At 42.2% G+C, this 20,342-nt stretch overlaps 2 protein-coding genes across 9 annotated transcripts in view; both read right to left on the reverse strand.

Annotated features, from left to right (window-relative positions):
- Positions 1-20,342, reverse strand: part of MSRA (methionine sulfoxide reductase A) — a 504,699-nt gene that overhangs the window by 473,614 nt on the left and 10,743 nt on the right. The gene's annotated exons all lie outside the window — the stretch shown is intronic.
- Positions 16,288-20,342, reverse strand: part of HMBOX1 (homeobox containing 1) — a 101,361-nt gene continuing 97,306 nt past the window's right edge. For 4 of the 8 annotated variants that reach the window (XM_056853951.1, XM_056853950.1, XM_056853949.1 and 1 more), the window contains one exon: positions 16,288-16,798. In XM_056853951.1, coding sequence (XP_056709929.1) covers positions 16,661-16,798 — 138 coding nt within the window. In that variant the 3' untranslated portion in view covers positions 16,288-16,660. The remainder of the gene's footprint in view (positions 16,799-20,342) is intronic. The other 4 variants (XR_008933419.1, XR_008933418.1, XR_008933417.1 and 1 more) reach the window with 2 other exon arrangements.

Raw genomic sequence — 20,342 nt, forward strand, 5'->3', positions numbered from 1 at the left:
GGGAAGTTTTATGAATGCCCTTTCTAGGAGTTGAGGGAAGGCACCAGTTGCCCGAGCCTACTAAGTAAACCATGCAACTCAGCTCTGAGCTATGGGTGGTTAAAAGTTTCAGTCCTGAGGGATGTCCTATCAGTTCTTCCTTTAATGTTTTTCTCTTGTGCTTTCGCCTGAAATTATTTTATTTGAGTGTATTTCTAGACCTTTCTACACTGTTATTCGGGAAATGTATTGTGTTGCATGTGGTTGATAGAATTAAGGCACCTTGTTAGGCTCAGTGACAAAGCTAAGTGGTTCCTCCCACTTAGTGGTTGGATTGACAAACTAGGATCCGGGAGACCAAAGTGTGAATCCCCACTTTAGCCCAAGATCATTCAGTGAGCTTTTATGGCAGTCATCTTTAACCTAACCTACCGCATATAGTGGTTGTTACAAGGACAAAGTGGAGTAGGGGAGAACAATATCATAAGCTGCTTTGGGGGGAAAGCAGGGTATAAATATCTTAATATTCTAGGAATTTGGTCCTTTCTGGAACCAAGAAGAGCTATCCCAGATATAATGCATGCTTCCCCCTGCCATCTCACAGAAGGAGTGAAAAAACTGGCTGGATTCAACCCACAGAAGTTAATACCTCCCACTTCAAACCAATTATATGGGCTATACAATACTGGCAGCCAGTTTTCCTAGCCTAACAGTCTAATGATAATCACAACCTCACATTATAACATCTTTAGGTGCAAAAGTGCTCCCTGTAAACATGCACCATGTCAAATGACAACAGCAAACCCAGAACTTTGTACCACTCATTAGTGTCTACAGGGAATACTTAACCCTCAACATACTCAGGTTGTTTCCCTTCCCCTGCTAGCTAGTGATATGACGTGAAAGAGGGAAATGCATACAGTGATACTGTTATTATATAAGAATATGTGAACCTTATGGGGACCTCAAAGGAGACCATGACTCAGGGCTGGAATTTCCATCACTAGCAACACATGGTTGAGCATCCCATACATTTCTACCCTGATAATACAATGCTTAGGCACACATGGATTTAAAGGTGACCTCTACAGTTTCTAAAACATTGAACTTCCTTAAAAATCCTTTGAGGTGCTGCTTTGTCTTCCAAGACTTAGGAAACATTGCAACAAAGGCCCAACAGTTTGGAATAAAACAGGGGGGGAAAACATGGAGCTCCAGGTTGCTCCTTACCTGTTAATAGTTTAGCAAAGTGTTGAGATCCTCTCAGACAGATGCATCTCAGCTTGGCCACAGCTGAAGTCTTTCTCCTGTCTCTGGGTTTGGCAGCTTTTTGTGTGTGACCACACAGAGACTGACCCTCCCCTTTATGTGGAAAATAAAACCAGATCTGAGCCTATCACAGCTTTCTTCTGCCTCCCTGGAGTAGGAGGAATCCCCTTTGTGGCCACAGGGAACACCCATTTGGAAGCAGCAGCCTCCAATGCAGAGAGTATGTTTGAACTGGAAACTTCCATTGTCTTGTCTGCCCCCTCCCATAGCATCCATTTTGGGATTTGCCCCAGGGTAGCCACTTTGTGGTGGCACTAGGGTTGTCAGGTTCAGGTTGGGAAATATCTGGAGATTTTGGGTGTGAAGCCTGAGGAAGGTGGGGTTTGGGGAGGGACTTCAATGTGGTATAATGCCATAGAGTCCACCTCCCAAAGCGACCATTTTCTCCAGCTGATCTCTGTTGCCTGGAGATCAGTTGTAATAGTGGGAGATCTCCAGCCACCACCTGGAGATTGACAACCCTAGGTGGCCCCCTATTTACTCTCTCACACTACAGAAGTATCCACACAGAATCAACAAGACTGGCAACCCCTGGTTTATAGTTCACATACGTGTCCCCTGCATTGCCATGTGACCTTGCATTTGTGGGCCTTTGGAATGTGTAATGGCACTAATGTTTTCCATATAAAAAAAGACTATAACAATTATTATTTTCAGTTATACATTTTAATTTTCTAGTAGGTACAATACTAAAATAAACACAAATTAAAAAAAAGTTTTATTAAAACAAAACTGTACAAAAAAGCAGTTATACTACAATTTAATTACAGAACAGTCTACTGTCCAAAAAGGCACTAATAATCCAGAATAGGAGATACAATGATACAGGACTCGTTTGTTTTTTTAAACTATTTTTTAATCAATACAACAGAGCACTTGTTTCTCTCTTTCTCCAATTACGTACAGAAACAAGGACCTTCCGCCACAGTCAGTACACATTGGTATAAATATGAGCCCTACAGAGAAAGCTGCAGTGTCACTCTCCCTCCCCCAAACAAGCAAACAGGTAAGGTCAGGAAGAGGTTAAAATTGAGACAAAAATTAGACATTTCAGCAAACCTGTAGAGACTGGCACTTTAACAAAAATAGTGAATGATTGTGATCCTCTGTGTTTTTCTTTTTCCAAATGGGTGAAGCTATTGAGACCCATGAAACTAGCACTCCAACCCAAGACCCTCTTGTAGGTCAACCACCAGGTGGGACCTGGAGATCTCTTGGAATCACAACTGATGTCTAGACTACAGAGATCAGTCCTCCTGGAGAAAATGGCAGCTTTGGAGGATGGACTCTGTGGTATTATACACCACTGAGGTCCCTCCCCAAACCCTGCCCTTCCCCAGGCTCTGCCTCAAAAATTCTAGGAATTTCCCACCCAGGAGTTGGCAACCCTAGACTTGGGACAGACACCTGTCACCATCATCCAGCTCTTAAAACATGAGCCTGCCCTTAACCTTCTTACGACTTCAGTGTGGTTTTAATTAGAAGTTCTCTGAGCAAATGTTTCATCTCATAGTAAAATTTCCAGGGCTCTTATAATTCCCAGACTGCTAGTGAAAGACTGATTAGTTTCCTCCTCCCATTCTAAGAGTTCTAACACACACAAAAATATCACTGCATGGAGCAGATTAGGCTAGAATCTTTTCCTGATATGTTTTTTGTTGATGTTCATGGGAGGGTTTTGTATAAGGGAGGTTTCAGTCGTTCAAGCCCTGCCTGCCATCTGAAAGTGGCAGCCCAGGCACACTTTTAAGATGGATTTAGATCTATATGGATACATGAAGCCGTTTTATACCAAGTCAGACCATCTAGGTCACTACTGTCTAGCCTGACTACCTCTCCAGACTCTCAGCTGAGGTTCTCAACATCTGCTGAGATCCTTTAACTAGAGATGCTGGGGTCTGGACTGAGGACTTGTGCATGCACATCAGGTGCTCTTCAGCAGAACTATGGCCCCTTCCGCTACACGGCGGGAAATCTCCTTAAGAGATTTCAAGCAGATGTTTTAAAAGGAGCATCCAACATGCATGTGTTTGTGTAGATATCAGCAAAGAACTCAAGGCACTGACCTCTCTTTAATAAAATGTACTTCAAGTTTCAACCAGAATGGTCCCACTTCACAGTGGATTGGTAAAGTTCACTGGGGAAGAAAAAGTTTTAAAAGGAGACAAGGATCCCTGTGCCAGAACAGATCTAAGTGTGGGCCTGTCTCACAAGGCAGCAGATATTGCACTGATTGTATATTCCCTTTTCCCACTTTGTGAGCAGTTTTCTAAGAAATGGTCCTAGATCCTAGTTAAACATACTTGCCTCTTTTATAAGGTTGTTGTAAGCATAACCGACAATGTACAAGCACTAGTGAGGGTACTGAACATTTATATGGTGTTTCTGCTCCCCCAAATACGACTGTAGGAAGCTGCCATTTTATTTTCAACAGTGTCAGTGAACCCAACTTGGCCTATCCTTTTCTCTCCAATTCCTGTCACAATTTGAGAATTCCCAAATGTCTTACCAGAGATATTGGCTGCACTCGAGAATGTCTTGGTGAAGATATTTAGGAACTCTAACCAACGCCACAGAAAATCTAACAACTGGGATGCGGGAGTGTTTGGTTCATTGTTTAAGGTGGAGGTAAACAAGGGATGATCCCATCTGGGGAAAAGAATCTCAGGCCTGGATTTACTGTTGTCAATGCCAAATTCGCTAATCTGCTAATTTTCTCTTGGGTTTAGATTCCTTAAACAGTATCTTTTTATATTAAGTGAGATCAGTAAAGCTGCAGAGGCCACAAATCTCACATAAAGTATGGTGGAACTTGAACCAAAGTCTTGAACCAAAGAAAGGGAGAAAGAGAGAGACTGCAGCTTTTTTGAAAACAGTGTCATACATACAGAAGACAAAGACAGGCATGTGTATGTTAACAAAAATAAGTAGCAAAAGAAATTTGATTAAAAAAAATTCTCTCACATCATCCTATACTACATCCTCCTTCTGCTTAGCAGAAAATTGTACGTACACAAAAATACAAATACACAATTTTGTAGAACAGTCTGATTTTAATATATTTATATATATTTATATTTATATGAGTGGCAGGTTAGTTTATTATACGGAGCTTTTTGCACTTTTGGCTCATATGCAACAAGGCTTATAAATTCAGCTTTAGCTTTTCATTCAGGTTTTTTATTAATTTTTTTCTTCCTTATATAGCTTTTTTAAACAATTTTTTTCACATTTAAAGCAGCATCCAATCTGCAACAGGAGTTGGTGGCAACAGCAGGGGGGGCGTTGGAGACGGAGGGGAGTGGGGAGACGGTAGGTGGCTGGGAAGGAGATATACATTCCAGTGTTGAGTGTTTTGGAAAATTAGGAAATAAAAAAAAGAAGAGATTGTGGCTGCAGGGACAGCGAGACACAGATCTACCTCTTGAGGTAGGCTGAACACAGTACGGCAGACAAAACGACAGACAGGTTGCCACCATGAACTGAAGAGGGGACACGGTTAAGCGGGGCCCAGACCCTCCTGGGACGTCAACTTGAAAAAATGAACACGCCCAGCTTCTCGACAGATTATAGTAGAACACGGTTGGCTACAATGGGGAAGGGGTTCAGCTCACACACACACACACATGATAGAAGAGGGCATAAATGTGAGATGGGTACGGCCCCTCTCGTCGCAGTATACAAGTCACCATGGCTTCCTCTCGCCTGACACTTACAGGTTTTAAAATGGTTCCTCCCTCTGGTGTGGATGTCATATTAAGATGCACAAAATCTGAAATGGAAGACACGGCTCCCTGCCACACACACACACACACACGCACACACACACTGCTAACATAGGAATCCAGCCAGAGTAGAATTCATTTTCATCCCAATACAAACACAATGTCTGGTGGGAAGAGGGGGGTAACTATTGCCTATTTCACTTTCAAAAGAGAGTGTCAAGGGACATTTACTTCTTGACCCTCCACCATAGGTCTCCTCCACTGAATAGCTAGTGGAAGGCACTGGGGGGTATCCACCCTCCACCAAAGTGGTACTTTGGAGAGAAGATGGAAGCATGGAGTTGCTACAGCCCTGTGCTATATCAATGCCATCCCTCTCATCTTGGCTGTGTAGAGGTTATAAAGACAGTGGGTAAGCCTGTTTGTATTTAAAGGAAAAGGCAGCCAGATAGCTTAATAATACCAGGGTAATATAACCCCCACACAGTTAAAGGTGCAACCAGAACATGGTCAGCACTCCCTGATATGCATCTTTTTTATCATCAGGGACCCATTATTCACTGCAAAATGGACATAAGCAACATCACTTAGGAACAGCGCATACATGTCTGAAATGCAGCTTTTGCCCTCAAAGCACAAACAAGCAGGGTACGCTATCTTGACCAGCAATTAATACTCTGGCACATTAAAACTGACGCTATGTGGACTCTGTGTACTCATGGACCATTTTCTGATTGCAAAGTGACTCCCAACAGTACTTAGTCATTCAAACATGCCCTTCTATGGCTCACTCAGTATTCTCTGGTATGCAGGGTTTGCACATTTTTAGAGTGGCAAGGGATCTACATGGCTTTCTTGCGCAAGGGAAAATTAAATGCTCTTCTTGTAGCCTCTCAGATCCAGGGAATGGTAGTTGTGCTTAAGACTCACTGAACTCAACAGTGCTTCAGTTAGTCATAACTAAATCACCCCATTTATTCCAATGAAACTTAACCCATTTTAGCTCAGTCTGGTGAGGCTGTAGCTCAGTGGAAGAGAACATGCGTGGCATGCCAAAGGTCTGCGCTTCAACCCCTGCCAACCCCAGTTACAAGGATCAGGTAGGAGGTATTAAGAAAGATTTATCTCGCCCTGAACCTGGAGAGCTCCTATCAGTTAGAGTAGATAATCTTGGGCAATAGGGAGTAATGGTCCCATACAGTATAAGGCTTCAGACTTTCTGTGAATTGGGGCCTTTATTCTGTAAATAATACCCTTTGTTTTCTGGTGGAATTATGCTTTTTTTCTTTTGCTTCACAATCACAGGGATAGAATCTTGACCACTCTGAAACTAACACTAGAGTATTGTCGAAGGCTTTCACGGTCAGAGTTCATTGGTTCTTGTAGGTTATCCGGGCTGTGTAACCGTGGTCTTGGAATTTTCTTTCCTGACGTTTCGCCAGCAACTGTGGCAGGCAACTTCAGAGTAGTAACACTGAAGGACAGTGTCTCTCAGTGTCAAGGGTGTAGGAAGAGTAATATATAGTCAGAAAGGGATTGGGTTTGAGCTGAGTATTGTCCTGCAAAAGTATTGTCCTGTAAGTATCAAGATAATGTGCTAATGAGGGTATGGTATGTTAATATGGAACCATTGTATCCTGAAGTGATCTGTTAATGTGTGTAATCCAAAGCTAATCTGTATGGCTATTGTTGAATGTTGTCTTTGTCTGGAGGTTTTTCAGGGCAGGAAGCCAAGCCTTATTCATTCTTAAACTCTCCTCTTTTCTGTTAAAGTTGTGCTGATGTTTATGAATTTCAATGGCTTCTCTGTGCAATCTGACAAAATAGTTGGTAGAATTGTCCAGTCTTTCAGTGTCTTGGAATAAGACCCTGTGTCCTGTTTGTGTCAGTCCATGTTCAGCCACTGCTGATTTCTCAGGTTGGCCAAGTCTGCAAGTCTTTCATGTTCTTTTATCCTTGTTTGTATGCTGCGTTTTGTGGTCCCGATGTATACGATATACTCCTGCAGACCCCCTCACCTCTGCAGGAGTATATCGTATACCCTGCAGGAGTATATCGTATACCTTGCAGCTGTGGAGAAGTTTACATCGGGACCACAAAACGCAGCATACAAACAAGGATAAAAGAACATGAAAGATACTGCAGACTTGGCCAACCTGAGAAATCAGCAGTGGCTGAACATGGACTGACACAAACAGGACACAGGGTCTTATTCCAAGACACTGAAAGACTGGACAATTCTACCAACTATTTTGTCAGATTGCACAGAGAAGCCATTGAAATTCATAAACATCAGCACAACTTTAACAGAAAAGAGGAGAGTTTAAGAATGAATAAGGCTTGGCTTCCTGCCCTGAAAAACCTCCAGACAAAGACAACATTCAACAATAGCCATACAGATTAGCTTTGGATTACACACATTAACAGATCACTTCAGGATACAATGGTTCCATATTAACATACCATACCCTCATTAGCACATTATCTTGATACTTACAGGACAATACTTTTGCAGGACAATACTCAGCTCAAACCCACCCCCCTTTCTGACTATATATTACTCTTCCTACACCCTTGACACTGAGAGACACTGTCCTTCAGTGTTACTACTCTGAAGATGCCTGCCACAGTTGCTGGCGAAACGTCAGGAAAGAAAATTCCAAGACCACGGTTACACAGCCCGGATAACCTACAAGAACCAATAACACTAGAGTGTTCAATGAACCCAGTATTCCCCCCACTTTTTCTTTATACAGTTCAAAAGATTTTTTTAAAAATCCAAGAGTTAAATAAAAAGTTTTCTCAAGCATATTCATAAATTAACAGCAACCTGCAAAGATGGACAATATGGCATTTTTGAAAATCTGGTTTAGAATAGAGCAGGGAAATTCTTCTATTGGAAATTGAATTGAGGCAACTCAGGTGTTCATCAGGTGTCCACCAGGAAAGCCTCGCCTCACTCAGGAGGTCACGCACAAGTGCAAACAGTATGCATCTATATAGGACAAGGGTATTGTATTGTATTCCCCCCTCTTCCCCCGCCTCCCCAAGAAACGTTAGGGAGACTAAGATGACCCGTCTGAACAACCGTAAATTCTCGCAACATTCTCTGGAAACAGAAATCAAGCTGGGGTGTGGTGGGGAGAGAGAGATAGGCAGCGGAGGAAGCAGCAATAGCTCCTGCCCAGCTTGTTTGGGTAGTGAAGTCAATTTGCAGACTCTCCATTCTAAATCCTGCAAATGGAAGGCGGGCAGGGAAGAGAGAGTCTTCTTCTCAAGAGAGAAAAAACACGCACTTCCAGCTTGCGATCAAGGTGGGTTATTCAGGTAGGCACTTTTAGCAATGGCCACAACACTGGAAAAGCTTCTGGGAATTCAACGGGGTGCTCACAAGGAAGCCAGTCACGCCCATCTGTTTTTCAAAAATGAATGTTTCTGCTCACTCCGGTTGGCCTGAAGATCTCATTAATGAAGTCCACTTTTACACACTTTCCTTCTTTCAGGCCTCTCCCACAACTAGGAGCTAATGGCCAGAGGAAATTGAGTCAACAAATAGTCACAAACTAAAGTAAGGACAGAGACTGTCGCTTCTTAGATTAGGGTGGGGATATGTCTGCAATGGCCTCTTGAAGATTGCCTGTAACACTTAAGTAGTCAACAGAACACATGGCCTTTCTTGCTTAACCATGAAATGTGACTGCCCTATGTTCAAAAGATTTAAGTGGAATCTCAATATGGCAACACGGTATCATTATCTGCAAGAGGACAGCAGACTTTAGAAACCAGTGGAGAGAAATGGAGATGTTTCCATGGTGGCCCATCAAAGATCGATACTCTACAGCTTGGGTCCCCAATCTTTTTGAGCCTGTGGGCACATTTGGAATTCTGTCGCAGCATGGTGGGCAGAGCAACAAAACGGCTGCCACAGGAGGCGGAGACAGCCACAAAATGATTGCCACAGTTTAACTTCAGTAACACAGCATAGATGATTGTGCTGTGGTGGCAGCTGTGCCAAAGCAACATTTTAAAAACTTTGCACGGCCAATCAAATCTCCGGTAGTCAACTAGAAGTCTTGCTGGGCAAAATCCCTTCCTGGCCCCACCTACTTCCTAAAAACACTTGGTGGGTGCAAAAAAGGTGTTTGCAGGTATCATGACACCCACGGGCACCACGCTGGGGACCTCTGCTCTGCATTATCTCTTTCCAAATGCTCTTGATCACAAGTTCACGTTTCCAAGAAAGTATTCCCAGTCTCAAAACAGAAGAAGCCAATCCCTGAAAGAAATAAATCTCAGAAGGTAGGCCCAAACCACCTGTTCCAGATTGTCCTGATGGGAAAAGGGAAAGACAGGAAAACGTGGGACTTACTAATGAGTTCTCTCTCCACAACTGAATTACCCAGAGGAACAGAGCCAGGGCCATAGCTTGGGAAAGCATGCAGAGGGGTCCCAGGTTTAACCTGTAGCATCTTCAGTTAAAAATATTATTTCAGATAGCAGAGCCGAGAAGAAATGTTGCCTGAGATCCTGAAAAGCTGCTGCCAATCTTGCTAGACAACAGGGAGCTAGTCGGGCTAATGGAAACTATATAAGGCAGCTTTATACGTCCACATACTCAATAATGGAGGCACAAATGACCATCAACAGATCATCCATCTTCTACAAGACTAGCTGTGAAAGTCCTATTACCATACACTCGATTGTTCATTGGATGCTCAACAAACTATTTGGAAATCAGCTAAAAAATATTTTCCACACACTACAAAAACATACTATTCATTCAATGTAAAAACAACCCCAACAACAAAACAACCCCAACAACAACCCAAAAACCTAGATTCAGAAAACTAGTTGGATCCTCAAGGGAAGTTTACAAAAAGGAAGTATACATGCAAAAATTTGCAAAAAAAAAAAAGATTGAGATCTAAGGGTGTGCATTTGAATACACCAGAAAATAAACCCAAAATTAGCTCTTTCTGGTCAGCATAAGGATACCTGAAATGACCCAAATCTTCTGAAATTCTGGAAGTAACAAACATTTATTTCCTGGAATTTCAGAAGTGTTTCAGGTTTCCAGATGCCAGGAGTCAAATAGGAGACAGGGGAAGCCGGCCCCACCAACAAGCTATTTGGCAGCATCTCTGTCCCTTCAAATTTTAAAGGGACATTATTTTCTGTGGAAAGACCAGGCCTCTGAAATCAGAAGACGCAACTAACAGCCAAGGGTAGACTTTTCCTCAGAGGCTAGGTCTACCACTCATAGGAAATAATGAAGCCATTATTTTCTATGGGCCATAACAGGCCAGGTTTACCCCTAGGAAATTAGCTCTATTATTTCCTACAGTTAGATCTGGCCTCCCTTCCACCCACAGGAAATAATGGGGCCATTAGTTCCTACTGGGACTAGCCCTAGCCTCTCTATGGTCCATAGGAAATAATGGCCTTATCCTGTGGGTGACAGACCTATTGTCCTCGGCCAGGTCTACTCAATGAGGCCACGTTGTCCCATTGAAACTAACGGCACTTTAAGATTTAATAGCGGTTTGACAGAGTTGCTCCTGCTGCCTCTGGGGGAAATGAAGGGCAAATGCTAAAATGCTCCTGAATTTTTGGGACCGCCCCAAAACCCTGAAAATATCCCCAATGGTAAGGAGAATCCCAAAAACCTGGGATAATGAAAAGCATTCCCATCTCAAATCCAGATCCAAAATTAATATGAACATTTTTGAAGGGCACACCCTACTGAGATCTTGAACAATTCAGGCTGAATAGCTTCTCTGAACACTGGCCTACAAAGGGAATTAAGATATAGGCAGGAGGAATCAGGGAACTTGCTTTTAGTTACAAAGAATGAATTGTAAAAATGCCAACACACTTAGTTGAACTAATTACGTGTAGATGGATGTATGGCAATGGAAAAGGTATTTTTAAATCAGATGTTCAATCTGATTTAAAAACACCTTTTCCATTGCCATACATCCATTGAACCCTCCCAATAATCCTTCTCATGGCAATATTTCAGGAAAAATCTGATTAAAAGTTATAACAAAATACTTCAATTTGCTTTCAAGGAGGACAGAGAATGAGAAAATGAATGAGGACACACTTGCCTCTGAAAAATCAGGAAGGGATATTTGTCTGTCCCTGAAGGTTCACCTGCATGTCTGGGGCACCTGTGACCAATTCCACCTTCCCACTTGCAAATACCCCTACAGTTTCATCCACTCCCTGTGACTTAGTTTCCTAAAGCATGGTTTTATACAGTAGCCAGAGACAGAGCACAGATTTTTCCCTCACCTCGATATATTTTCAACACCAAAGAAAAGCCAAATTGTGGCCCAAAGAAAACTCATAACCTGCTCTCAGAAAACAGTTATGAAGCAACCACTTTAAAAGTCGTTCTCTGTGTAATTCCAGGTACCCCGGCAAACTGTGGGGGGGGGGGGGGATACACCAACCCAAAATGTGAACAGTGTTGAAAGAAAATTAAATATCACTGAAAGAAGCTGTCACTCCTATTGGAATTTTATCAAGGTGAGGACTGCCCATGTAGGCCCACATCAATAGCAGACACAAACCAACACTTATTGCCTAGAAGTCTTTCCAATCCTGATCACTGAAAAGAACTGTAGTACAGAGTGCAAATTATTTTTATAGGAAGCCCTTTTTCTAAATATGAATGCAGAAAACTTGGATCCCTCTTACCTTCTCTCCACCAAAATAAATGAAAGTATTACTTGATGAAAACTAAGATTATATTTCAAATCATTATTGGTAAGGAAGTGATACACACCAAAATGGTTTTTGGCAAGGTGGGGGAGGTTGCTCTTCAGTTATCCGAACAACAAGGTCAATGACATCATAGAACTATGGGAGATTCTGCAAGGCCACATAGTCAAAAATGTGGACCACAGCACACCAAAGACTCGAGGTTACACCCAGATCAAATAGCTTGAGATGATTCATACAATATACTTCCTGCTCATGAGTTAGCTAAGATCATCTATCAACATTTCAAAAAACGTCAACTATCTATCCTAAGGATGGTTAAATGGATCAAGATAATGGGTCAAGTGCTGGATAGTTCACCTTGGAAGCACAAACACAAATTTTCCACTGCAAATCCAGAACACAAAGGCAACGCCAAAAGAGAGAGACAGAAAGAGTGAAAGGGAAGAAATCAACTTGAGTTCAAATCTGGAATTTGAAACCCACTGATCCAACAGTTCTGGTCGCAAAAGAAAAACCATCAACCATTCCATATTTCACCAATTTGAATGGACAAGAGGGGTCAACTTCCTATGGCAAAGTCTCTCAATAATGTGAAATGCTGTAATAATGTTAGACTAAGTGAGAATAAGGGACCAGTTCAAGTATTGGAACTGCATCAAATCCAGGTCCCATGTGGATCAACTATACAATCATGGTAAAAAGTCTCCCCACTGAAAACCAAATGAAGTTATGAGAGTCAACCTTTAGCTTGGTATAGATCTTATCTAGTTAGAAGCATCTAAATTCCCAATGAAACCAATAGGACTTTTGTTCCTCACTGAGTGCTTAAGATGCCATCTTCTCTGGATGGTGCCAGTCATTTGACAGGAAGTTGTTTTAAAATATCAAAGCACAATCCATCAAGCTTAAGATTTCACTCTGGAGTAAGACTTTCTTAATTCTGAAACCAGATGCTGCCTTCTTTTTTTAGGTTTTGGACTAAAACTTTCTGAATAGCAAACTTTTCTGAATGGCTGCTGGCTTATGGCAGTTCTGAAAGTACGTTGGCACTTGGCTTGGGCAAAGAACCTGCGGTCTACTCGCATGACCAATGTAACTCCAGAGGTTCGAACTTGCCTGGAGTTACAGCTTCTATTTTGTGAACTAGAAAACTAGCAAGCTGCAGTTTTCCATGTCACAGAAGAGGAGGGACATCTTACTCAGATTATACATTATGAGTAACCCTCTTGTAAGAACAGATTCTGTTGCTAAAGTTTTCTACTGAGGAACCAAAGCAAAAAATAAAAAATACCATCAATGGAACAGCATAAGTAAATAGCAGTGGCAAGCCCAATGCAGAGAAGGCATTGATTATTAAAATGTCCTCACAGTCATAAATTCTGGCTGTTTGCTTGTCAGATCAGTGTGTGACTACCATACAAATAAGAAGGTAAAATTCCATTGGAGCTGCTACAGTTTTGCTGGATAACTCCCCCATACTAGCACACCCAAATTCCTACACTCTTTGCTTACCGAACACTAAAAGTTACATGCTTGCTCGTGAGCATTACAAAATAAAAATGTTCTCTGCACTCGCTGAACCAGTTTCATATCCCTGAGTCTATGGCTGAAGCACCTTGTTTATTTGCCTGTTTTAGACAGACAAGCCAGGCAGAAGACTACTGTTTTGTTTTTGCTTTGGTGATCAAACGGTTGCAAAAAAAAAAAAAATCACACACTTGGGGACAAGTAAAATCCACAAGGATGTGTCTTAGACATACACTGCATCATCCGAGTAGCAGAGATGAAGGGCGCATTCAGACAACTAGCTTAAAATGGAGAGCTCATCTAAAAAAAATTCTTTTTGCATTATCAGTTTATTTAGAAGCAGTGAGCTGCATCTGAGCCTCTAGTCACGAAGCATCTGAATTTTACTGCCTCAACTCTTTAACTGTACTCACCCACAGAGATATCAATTTCATGGACTCCAAAAGGAAACATTCCCTCACCCTCGGCCACTTGTCTGAACATGCATTTGCCTTGGCTACTTTCCAAAGGGTCAAACCCTTACGATACCACTATTCCTTACTGTTATGGGGAACAAGCTATAATGTGAGATGCGCTCACACCTTGGCAGAGGGCAGACAGGGCTACAACCAGGGCATTCTGCAGTAGCACTGGTTGCTACCTTCCCTCCAAGTTTTCTTCCCATCTTGAATCATTCCAAATGTACACAGGGAAATGGAGAGAAAGTGGCGGCAGACAGAACTCTTTGGAATGGGGGTACCATTGGATGCACATCTGGCACACAGAGTTGGCCAACAGATTCCAAGACAGTCCACCAGTTTAATGCTTCAGTCTTAAGTCCCGCTTCAACATCGTAAAGGGCCTTCAAGTATTTTCCTTAAAAAAACAAAACCTTTCTCCACACCTTAAAGTGAGCAGGGCAAGGCAAACATTAGAATCAGCTAACTTTTTGCGAGGCAGCCAAGCTGTCAGTCTGAGCACCACGTGCAACACTTACTATTTACGTAAAGCTGCACAGGCAGTTTTTGCTCAGGGGAGAAGGGCCCCAATCCACTGGGAAGATATTCTGCCCAAGTTCCAATAAAGAGTGAAGCATTAAAAAAAAAAAAAGCACACCAGGTACAATCATCCAGAGACTTTTTCTGCACAACCATGATTGATTCCAACGGAACTTATGAAAGGAGAAGCACTTGGTGTTCTAGCGTCCGATGCTTTCTCATGGGAAGTCCTCCCAACAGATGTTGCCCAAGGCATATTATGAGATGTTGCTGTCACATGAGTTTACAGTATTTTATTTGGGACTTGTCCCAGTGACTTAAAAAAAAGAAATTATTGAATACAAATATATATATATATATATTTATTTAAGAAAAAAGATAACCAAAGTGCTACATTTGCTGAAGGGGAAAAAAATCAATTAGGTTTTGCTATTTAAAGGTAGGTTCACTTCACATACAGTTAAGCTTTGCCCACCCAGTTCCATTTTCAACAGATAGCCTACCATGTCTGAATGCATCCTCACATCTGACCTGGCAACCCACTGACATCGATGGGGGGCGGGGGTAACCTGGTTTCCACCACAGGTGTGCGAGAACAGTAACTGCACCCCTGCTGCGGAATCCCCATCCCACGGCAACATCCAGTATCCTGTTTAAATATGGCTTCCAATTTTTAGTTAACCTGCCTGAAGTGGTACAACTTTCTGGCTCCTAAACAAAAACAGAAGTAGGAAAACACACAAACATACAAGAGGTATTTTCACCCAGTTTTCTCATCATGGACCAATCACATGCCACTGGGAACCTTATTTATTATGGACCAATAGAATGCCATGGGGAACCAATGGCATAGAAAATGCACAGCCATTCTGTATGCCCTCTGATAAGAAAGTTCTGGAACTCAGGTGTGCATTAGTAATCATTGAATTGGCTCATATGTGTCCCCCACAGTTTGTATTTGGGCTTGCTGGGATGTAACTGTGCAGATATAGAGCCAGATTCCAGTAGCACCTTAAAGACCGACAAGATTTCCAGGGTATAAACTTTCGAGAGTCAAAGCTCCCTTTGACAGATACCAAAGCGTTGTCAGAGTTTTGACTCTTGAATGCTTATAACTCTGGAAATCTTGTTGGCCGTTAAAGGGCTACTGGACTTGAATCATGCTCTTCTACTGCAGACCACCTAAACTATGCAAATAGGCACACACCCCAATTTATTAACATTTTCCTCAAGAACACAAGACAGGGCACGGGCAGAGAAGAGTTTACAAGATTTTTGAGTAGTATTTCCCAAACTTCTAACAGCCGAGGCTGAAAACTGGAGGCACGCTTAACCGTTACAACTAAAAAGGCATACTCTGAGAAGAAAGTTAGGACAATCCACATGGTTCTTCTCCGAAGGTCACTGCTCTGGGTGTGCTTCCACTGAATGCAGATAATTCTGCTGTCTCTCTGCACTGGAAGCACTCAAATGACCCAATCACCCCCTGGTGCAGAGATGCAGCAGGTTTACTCACTTCAACAGCACAGGCTGACTGGAAGTAGGCAAGCCCGGAACAGAGTTGCGACAGGCAGCTCCTTCGGAGCTCACACAAGAACCTTTAGTTAGTCATACGTTCCTTGCCGCACAGCTTGCAAGAAAAGAGCAAGGCTAGGCTGAGTATCTGAGCAATGAGCATCAACCAAAATGCGCCAACGGACACTCCCCCATCTTATTCTGTACTATCCAAAATGTTCTCACCATAGCACCAACAGCAAAGAAAAATGGAAGAGGGGCATGTCGCTGCATGACCACAGGAGGCACAGCTTATTGGAACCTGGAAACCAGATACTAAAACATAGCCGGAATAGATCATCTCCCCGTTCTCAGTCCAACGCTTGCAATATGGCAGCCATTATTGTTCTCGAACCCACGCAACCTCACTGTATCCTCTTTCATTCTCGGAAAGGAAAAGCATTAACACACGACATTTAAAAGGTAATCCAAGGGTGTTTTTTTGTTGTTGTCACGTTATAGGTTTAGCCTAAGGCTTGGAATTGAGGGCTGCCTACGACACCTGGAAGCACGTTCATGGAATGCTAAGACAGAGCAGCAAAGGTTTTTGTCTAGCCATGGGGGAAACGGGGGGTGGGGGGGTGAGCTGGAATAGGGAGGTCAGTCGGCTTGGTTAATTATTTGACTGGGAGTTAATACTGAGAGTTTATATGCGGAGTCAGAGGGCACCATGCCATCTTCACAGGACAAGACCCTAAACGGCTAACTTGACGTACAAGAGACTGCAAAGTTATACTGCAAGAAAAACACATAGTAAGGACCAGGAAAGGCTGCTAAGGTGCTACGTCTAAAACTAAGTTACTTTCTCGGTCTCAGCCCTCCCCCTCCGCCGCTTCATCAGTCGTCGTCTAGGGCCTCTGTTTTGATCTCGTTGGTTCCTTGCCGGGCCAGTGCCAGGATGGTGTGGTTTACTGCTGCCATCTCCACGGCTAGTGAGATAGGGTCTTGGTGGTCACTATGGCTAGTGCTGTCATCCTGTGTAAGCAGAGAAGGAGGCAGAAAGATGAAAAGGGCAAAACAAAGACAAGCACAGTCAGTACCTTTATTCTACAGGAGTTTAAAAGAGCCTTAAGCTAGAAACAGGAAGGCAGCAAACATAGTCATTCAATGTTCGGAAACACAAGGAGTCTTATTTTAAAAGTTGATCATCACATGCTGATCAGGCATTGGTTGGAGAGGAAAGGGAAAGTGGGGAAGGATTTGGAGATAACCATACCCTCAAAAAATAAAAAGGGGGATGAAAGGAAGAGAGCCCAACACAGACATATCTTCCTTTGTTTCACATTATCCCTTCCAATTTTACATTAACAGAAACCAAATTCCGCAAGTTGAAACCTTAAATTCCACAACCAGAACACATTATGCAAATTAAATATGTGGATTTGCACAATTTACACAATCCCAAATTGAGAATTTGCTTCAATTAGAAAAAATGAATTATTTGTTTGTTTGTAGAAATACATGGGTGCCACCTGGTCACATGGTTAAGGGTTTTGAGCGGGCATTTGGGAGAGAATGACCTGGGGAAACATCTCAGCAAATGGCAATTGTTGGACTCTAGCATTTCTCTGATTCTCAGCAGGGGACCTGCAATCATTATCAGGTTCCGTGAGATCTCCATGTCTGTGCAAACTAAGATCTGCAAAATGTGTGGCATCCTACAGCAGGGACCCACAATGCCTCAGAACTGTTATAACATCTCAGCTAGAGAAAACAGGCTAAGATATTAGCAGACATGCTGTTTTTGAAAATGAAGCCTGTGCATTTCTAGGAGAATTGAGGCATGTCATTGCCTCCCCACCTAATTTACCTCACAAGATTGTTGTAGGAGGAAAATAATGGATAACTTCATTTATATCATACTGATCTCCATGGAGGAAGGTCAGGAAACAAATGTTGACCATATGAACCTTCCATACTATCTTAACTAACTTGTTTATACCCTGAGTTTCTCCCAGGGAGCTCAGGGCAGTGTACCCTGTGTTATTCAACTGACCTTCCTAACGATGGTGTGGTGATAAGGTGTGGCTGAGAAAAAGATATTTAGCTCAAAGCCACTCAGCAAGCTTCCTGGCAGAGTCAAGATTTGAACTTGGGTCTACCCTGTCTTCATCCATCACTCTATTCTCTGCACCACATAGCACGGGATGGTAGACAACTCAGTTGATCTTAAAGATCATGGCAGACAACAGAGAGGACAGAATCTTAAGTTCCTAGCATACCTAAAGATAAAGAGGAAGGATGGCAGGAAGCAAATAGGGAAGATGCAGCCAGTGACTGACTTCCATCCAGATTTGCAGGGGATGTCACTAAGATTCTCCCTTGTACCTGTGCCAAGTATTTAATCTGTACTATACTATCTACCAACTAACATGTGGGGGTCCTGACTGTTCGTAGGCTCTGCAGTGGCCTATGCCACAAAATGAGCGCCATTCTGCTTTTATTGAAAATGTTTACGGGGCACTAAAGCTTGTGGATTTTGTAAATTATTTTATTTTCATGATTTTATTGTAATTTTATTATATTTGCTATATTTATTATCATGTTGCAAGCCACCCTGGGCCTGGCTTTGGCCAGGGAGTGAGGGCAGGATACAAAATTAAATAAATATAAATTTTAAAAAATTTAAATTCTCCAAAAATCACAACTCTTAAAAATGTGACTAGTGAACAGACTGAATTTAAAGGCATGTAAAGTCCAAATGACACTGGCTGTCAAGGACAGGGCAAAAGGCGTTCTGAAAATTTTAAGGTGATCAGGAGGGTAGTAACACCGCAAAGGAGATTCTTTTGAGCTGCTGCAGTCTAAGCAGAGTAATGAGGATTAAGAGCATGGAAATGGCAGCTTTTACAAACACCTTTCAAAGACATTAGGCCAAATAGAGATCCTTTGTGCTATCACTTGGGTGGCCGTAATTCTACTCACACAACTAACCTCCCCCTTCCCCCAAAACAACGTGCTAATATTTTCCAGCACTCCGTGAAAAGAAAAACGATCTAAACAGACCCATGCAGCACAGGTAGGTTTTACCCATTAGAATGAATTCTGTCACTCTAAACAGGGATGGCACATTTCCCTTTGTTCCCACTTCCTGCTTCAGGCTCCCGCTGCTTTGTATGCAATGTAAAACAAGTTCTCCAGAGTGCTGATTGCTTTAACTATGTAAACCAAACACATCTCCAAGCACCACACTAGCACATCAGTCAGGTGCCATGCATCACAATTAAGTTATAAGGGCAACACCCCACCTAGCAAAAATAATATGACATGTCTCCATTTTGTTCCTAAGAATTCTGATTTATGTTTGATAAGTCTGAGAAGGCCAGATGGGGCGTGTGGTGGTATAATTTGTTTTTAACAGTGTGGCAGCCTTTAACACCTCTTAAATTACTTTAATCATAGCAAGACCCATAACACCATATTATATAAAGCTATATATGTAAAGAATCTAGGAGTTCAAAATATTGTCAGGAAATAGGGAACACTTTGCTTTAATATGAACTGAGTCAGCCATTGGCCAGTAGGTTTTCTGTAGTAATGATTCCAAGGCCCTTTGACTGTCCTTCATGTTAGAACCCAAGGTGCATAAGTAGTTAAATTTCCCAGTCAGAATACTTTATGAAACTGGGTGAAACATACCTCTACCCACAAATGCTATGAATCAAACTAAATAGCTTAAAATTATATGGAGGTTCACATGTTCGTGCTCTCCCCCCACAATGGAAAAAACTGCTGATTTGGCAGACCAGAAGATAATTTACAATTTGCATAGATGGAAGAGCCCACTACTAATTAGCCATCAGCTGTATTCAGACACCTACAATACCCCCATTTCAAAGGCTCACGGCAAAGAAAACTAATTTAAAACAATCATCTGGATCCAGCAATTGCTTACTTTATTTATTTATAAAAAGTTAGGGATACCTTTCTAATTTAAAGAGCTCATGGGACTACATATACATATAACAGCTTTCAGGGCTTTTGTACTGTTCCCTTTTCTTCTTTTTACAGAGATAGTGGCTCTGAAGGATACCACAAGGATACCTTCCGCTCATTTCAATGGAAGATGGAGGGATAAACTCCACTGTAAAGTGGGGTGAAGGATGTAAAAAAGGTGAGAGGTCTGTTGTCCATCCTTTCATGAAAGACCGCAAGAGCAACCCCCAACCATACTGAAGATCTATGGTCACACTATGAAGATCTATGGTCATAAGGTTTGACTTCACAATACAGCCAAATCATTGGTCAGCATGTGAGAAGCCCATCAAAGAATGACCCCTTTAGCCTTAGGTAAGTTGAAGCAATCCGATAGGCCCTTTATCAACATTTACTGTGGTTTTGACAATTTGTGTACATGGGCAATGTTCTGTCTTACTAAGGCCTCTCCACTGACAGAAAGAGAAAGCTGGAAGGGAGACAAATTATACAGACTACAAAGAAGGACACACTGGCTGTTGGTCTCTCAGTTCGGTTGGCTAATTTTCTCTACTAGTTGGGAGAGGAAGCAGTAGGAAAAAAT

The sequence above is a fragment of the Euleptes europaea genome, chromosome 7 (assembly GCF_029931775.1).
Source record: "Euleptes europaea isolate rEulEur1 chromosome 7, rEulEur1.hap1, whole genome shotgun sequence".
In the NCBI taxonomy this organism is placed as follows: domain Eukaryota; kingdom Metazoa; phylum Chordata; class Lepidosauria; order Squamata; family Sphaerodactylidae; genus Euleptes; species Euleptes europaea.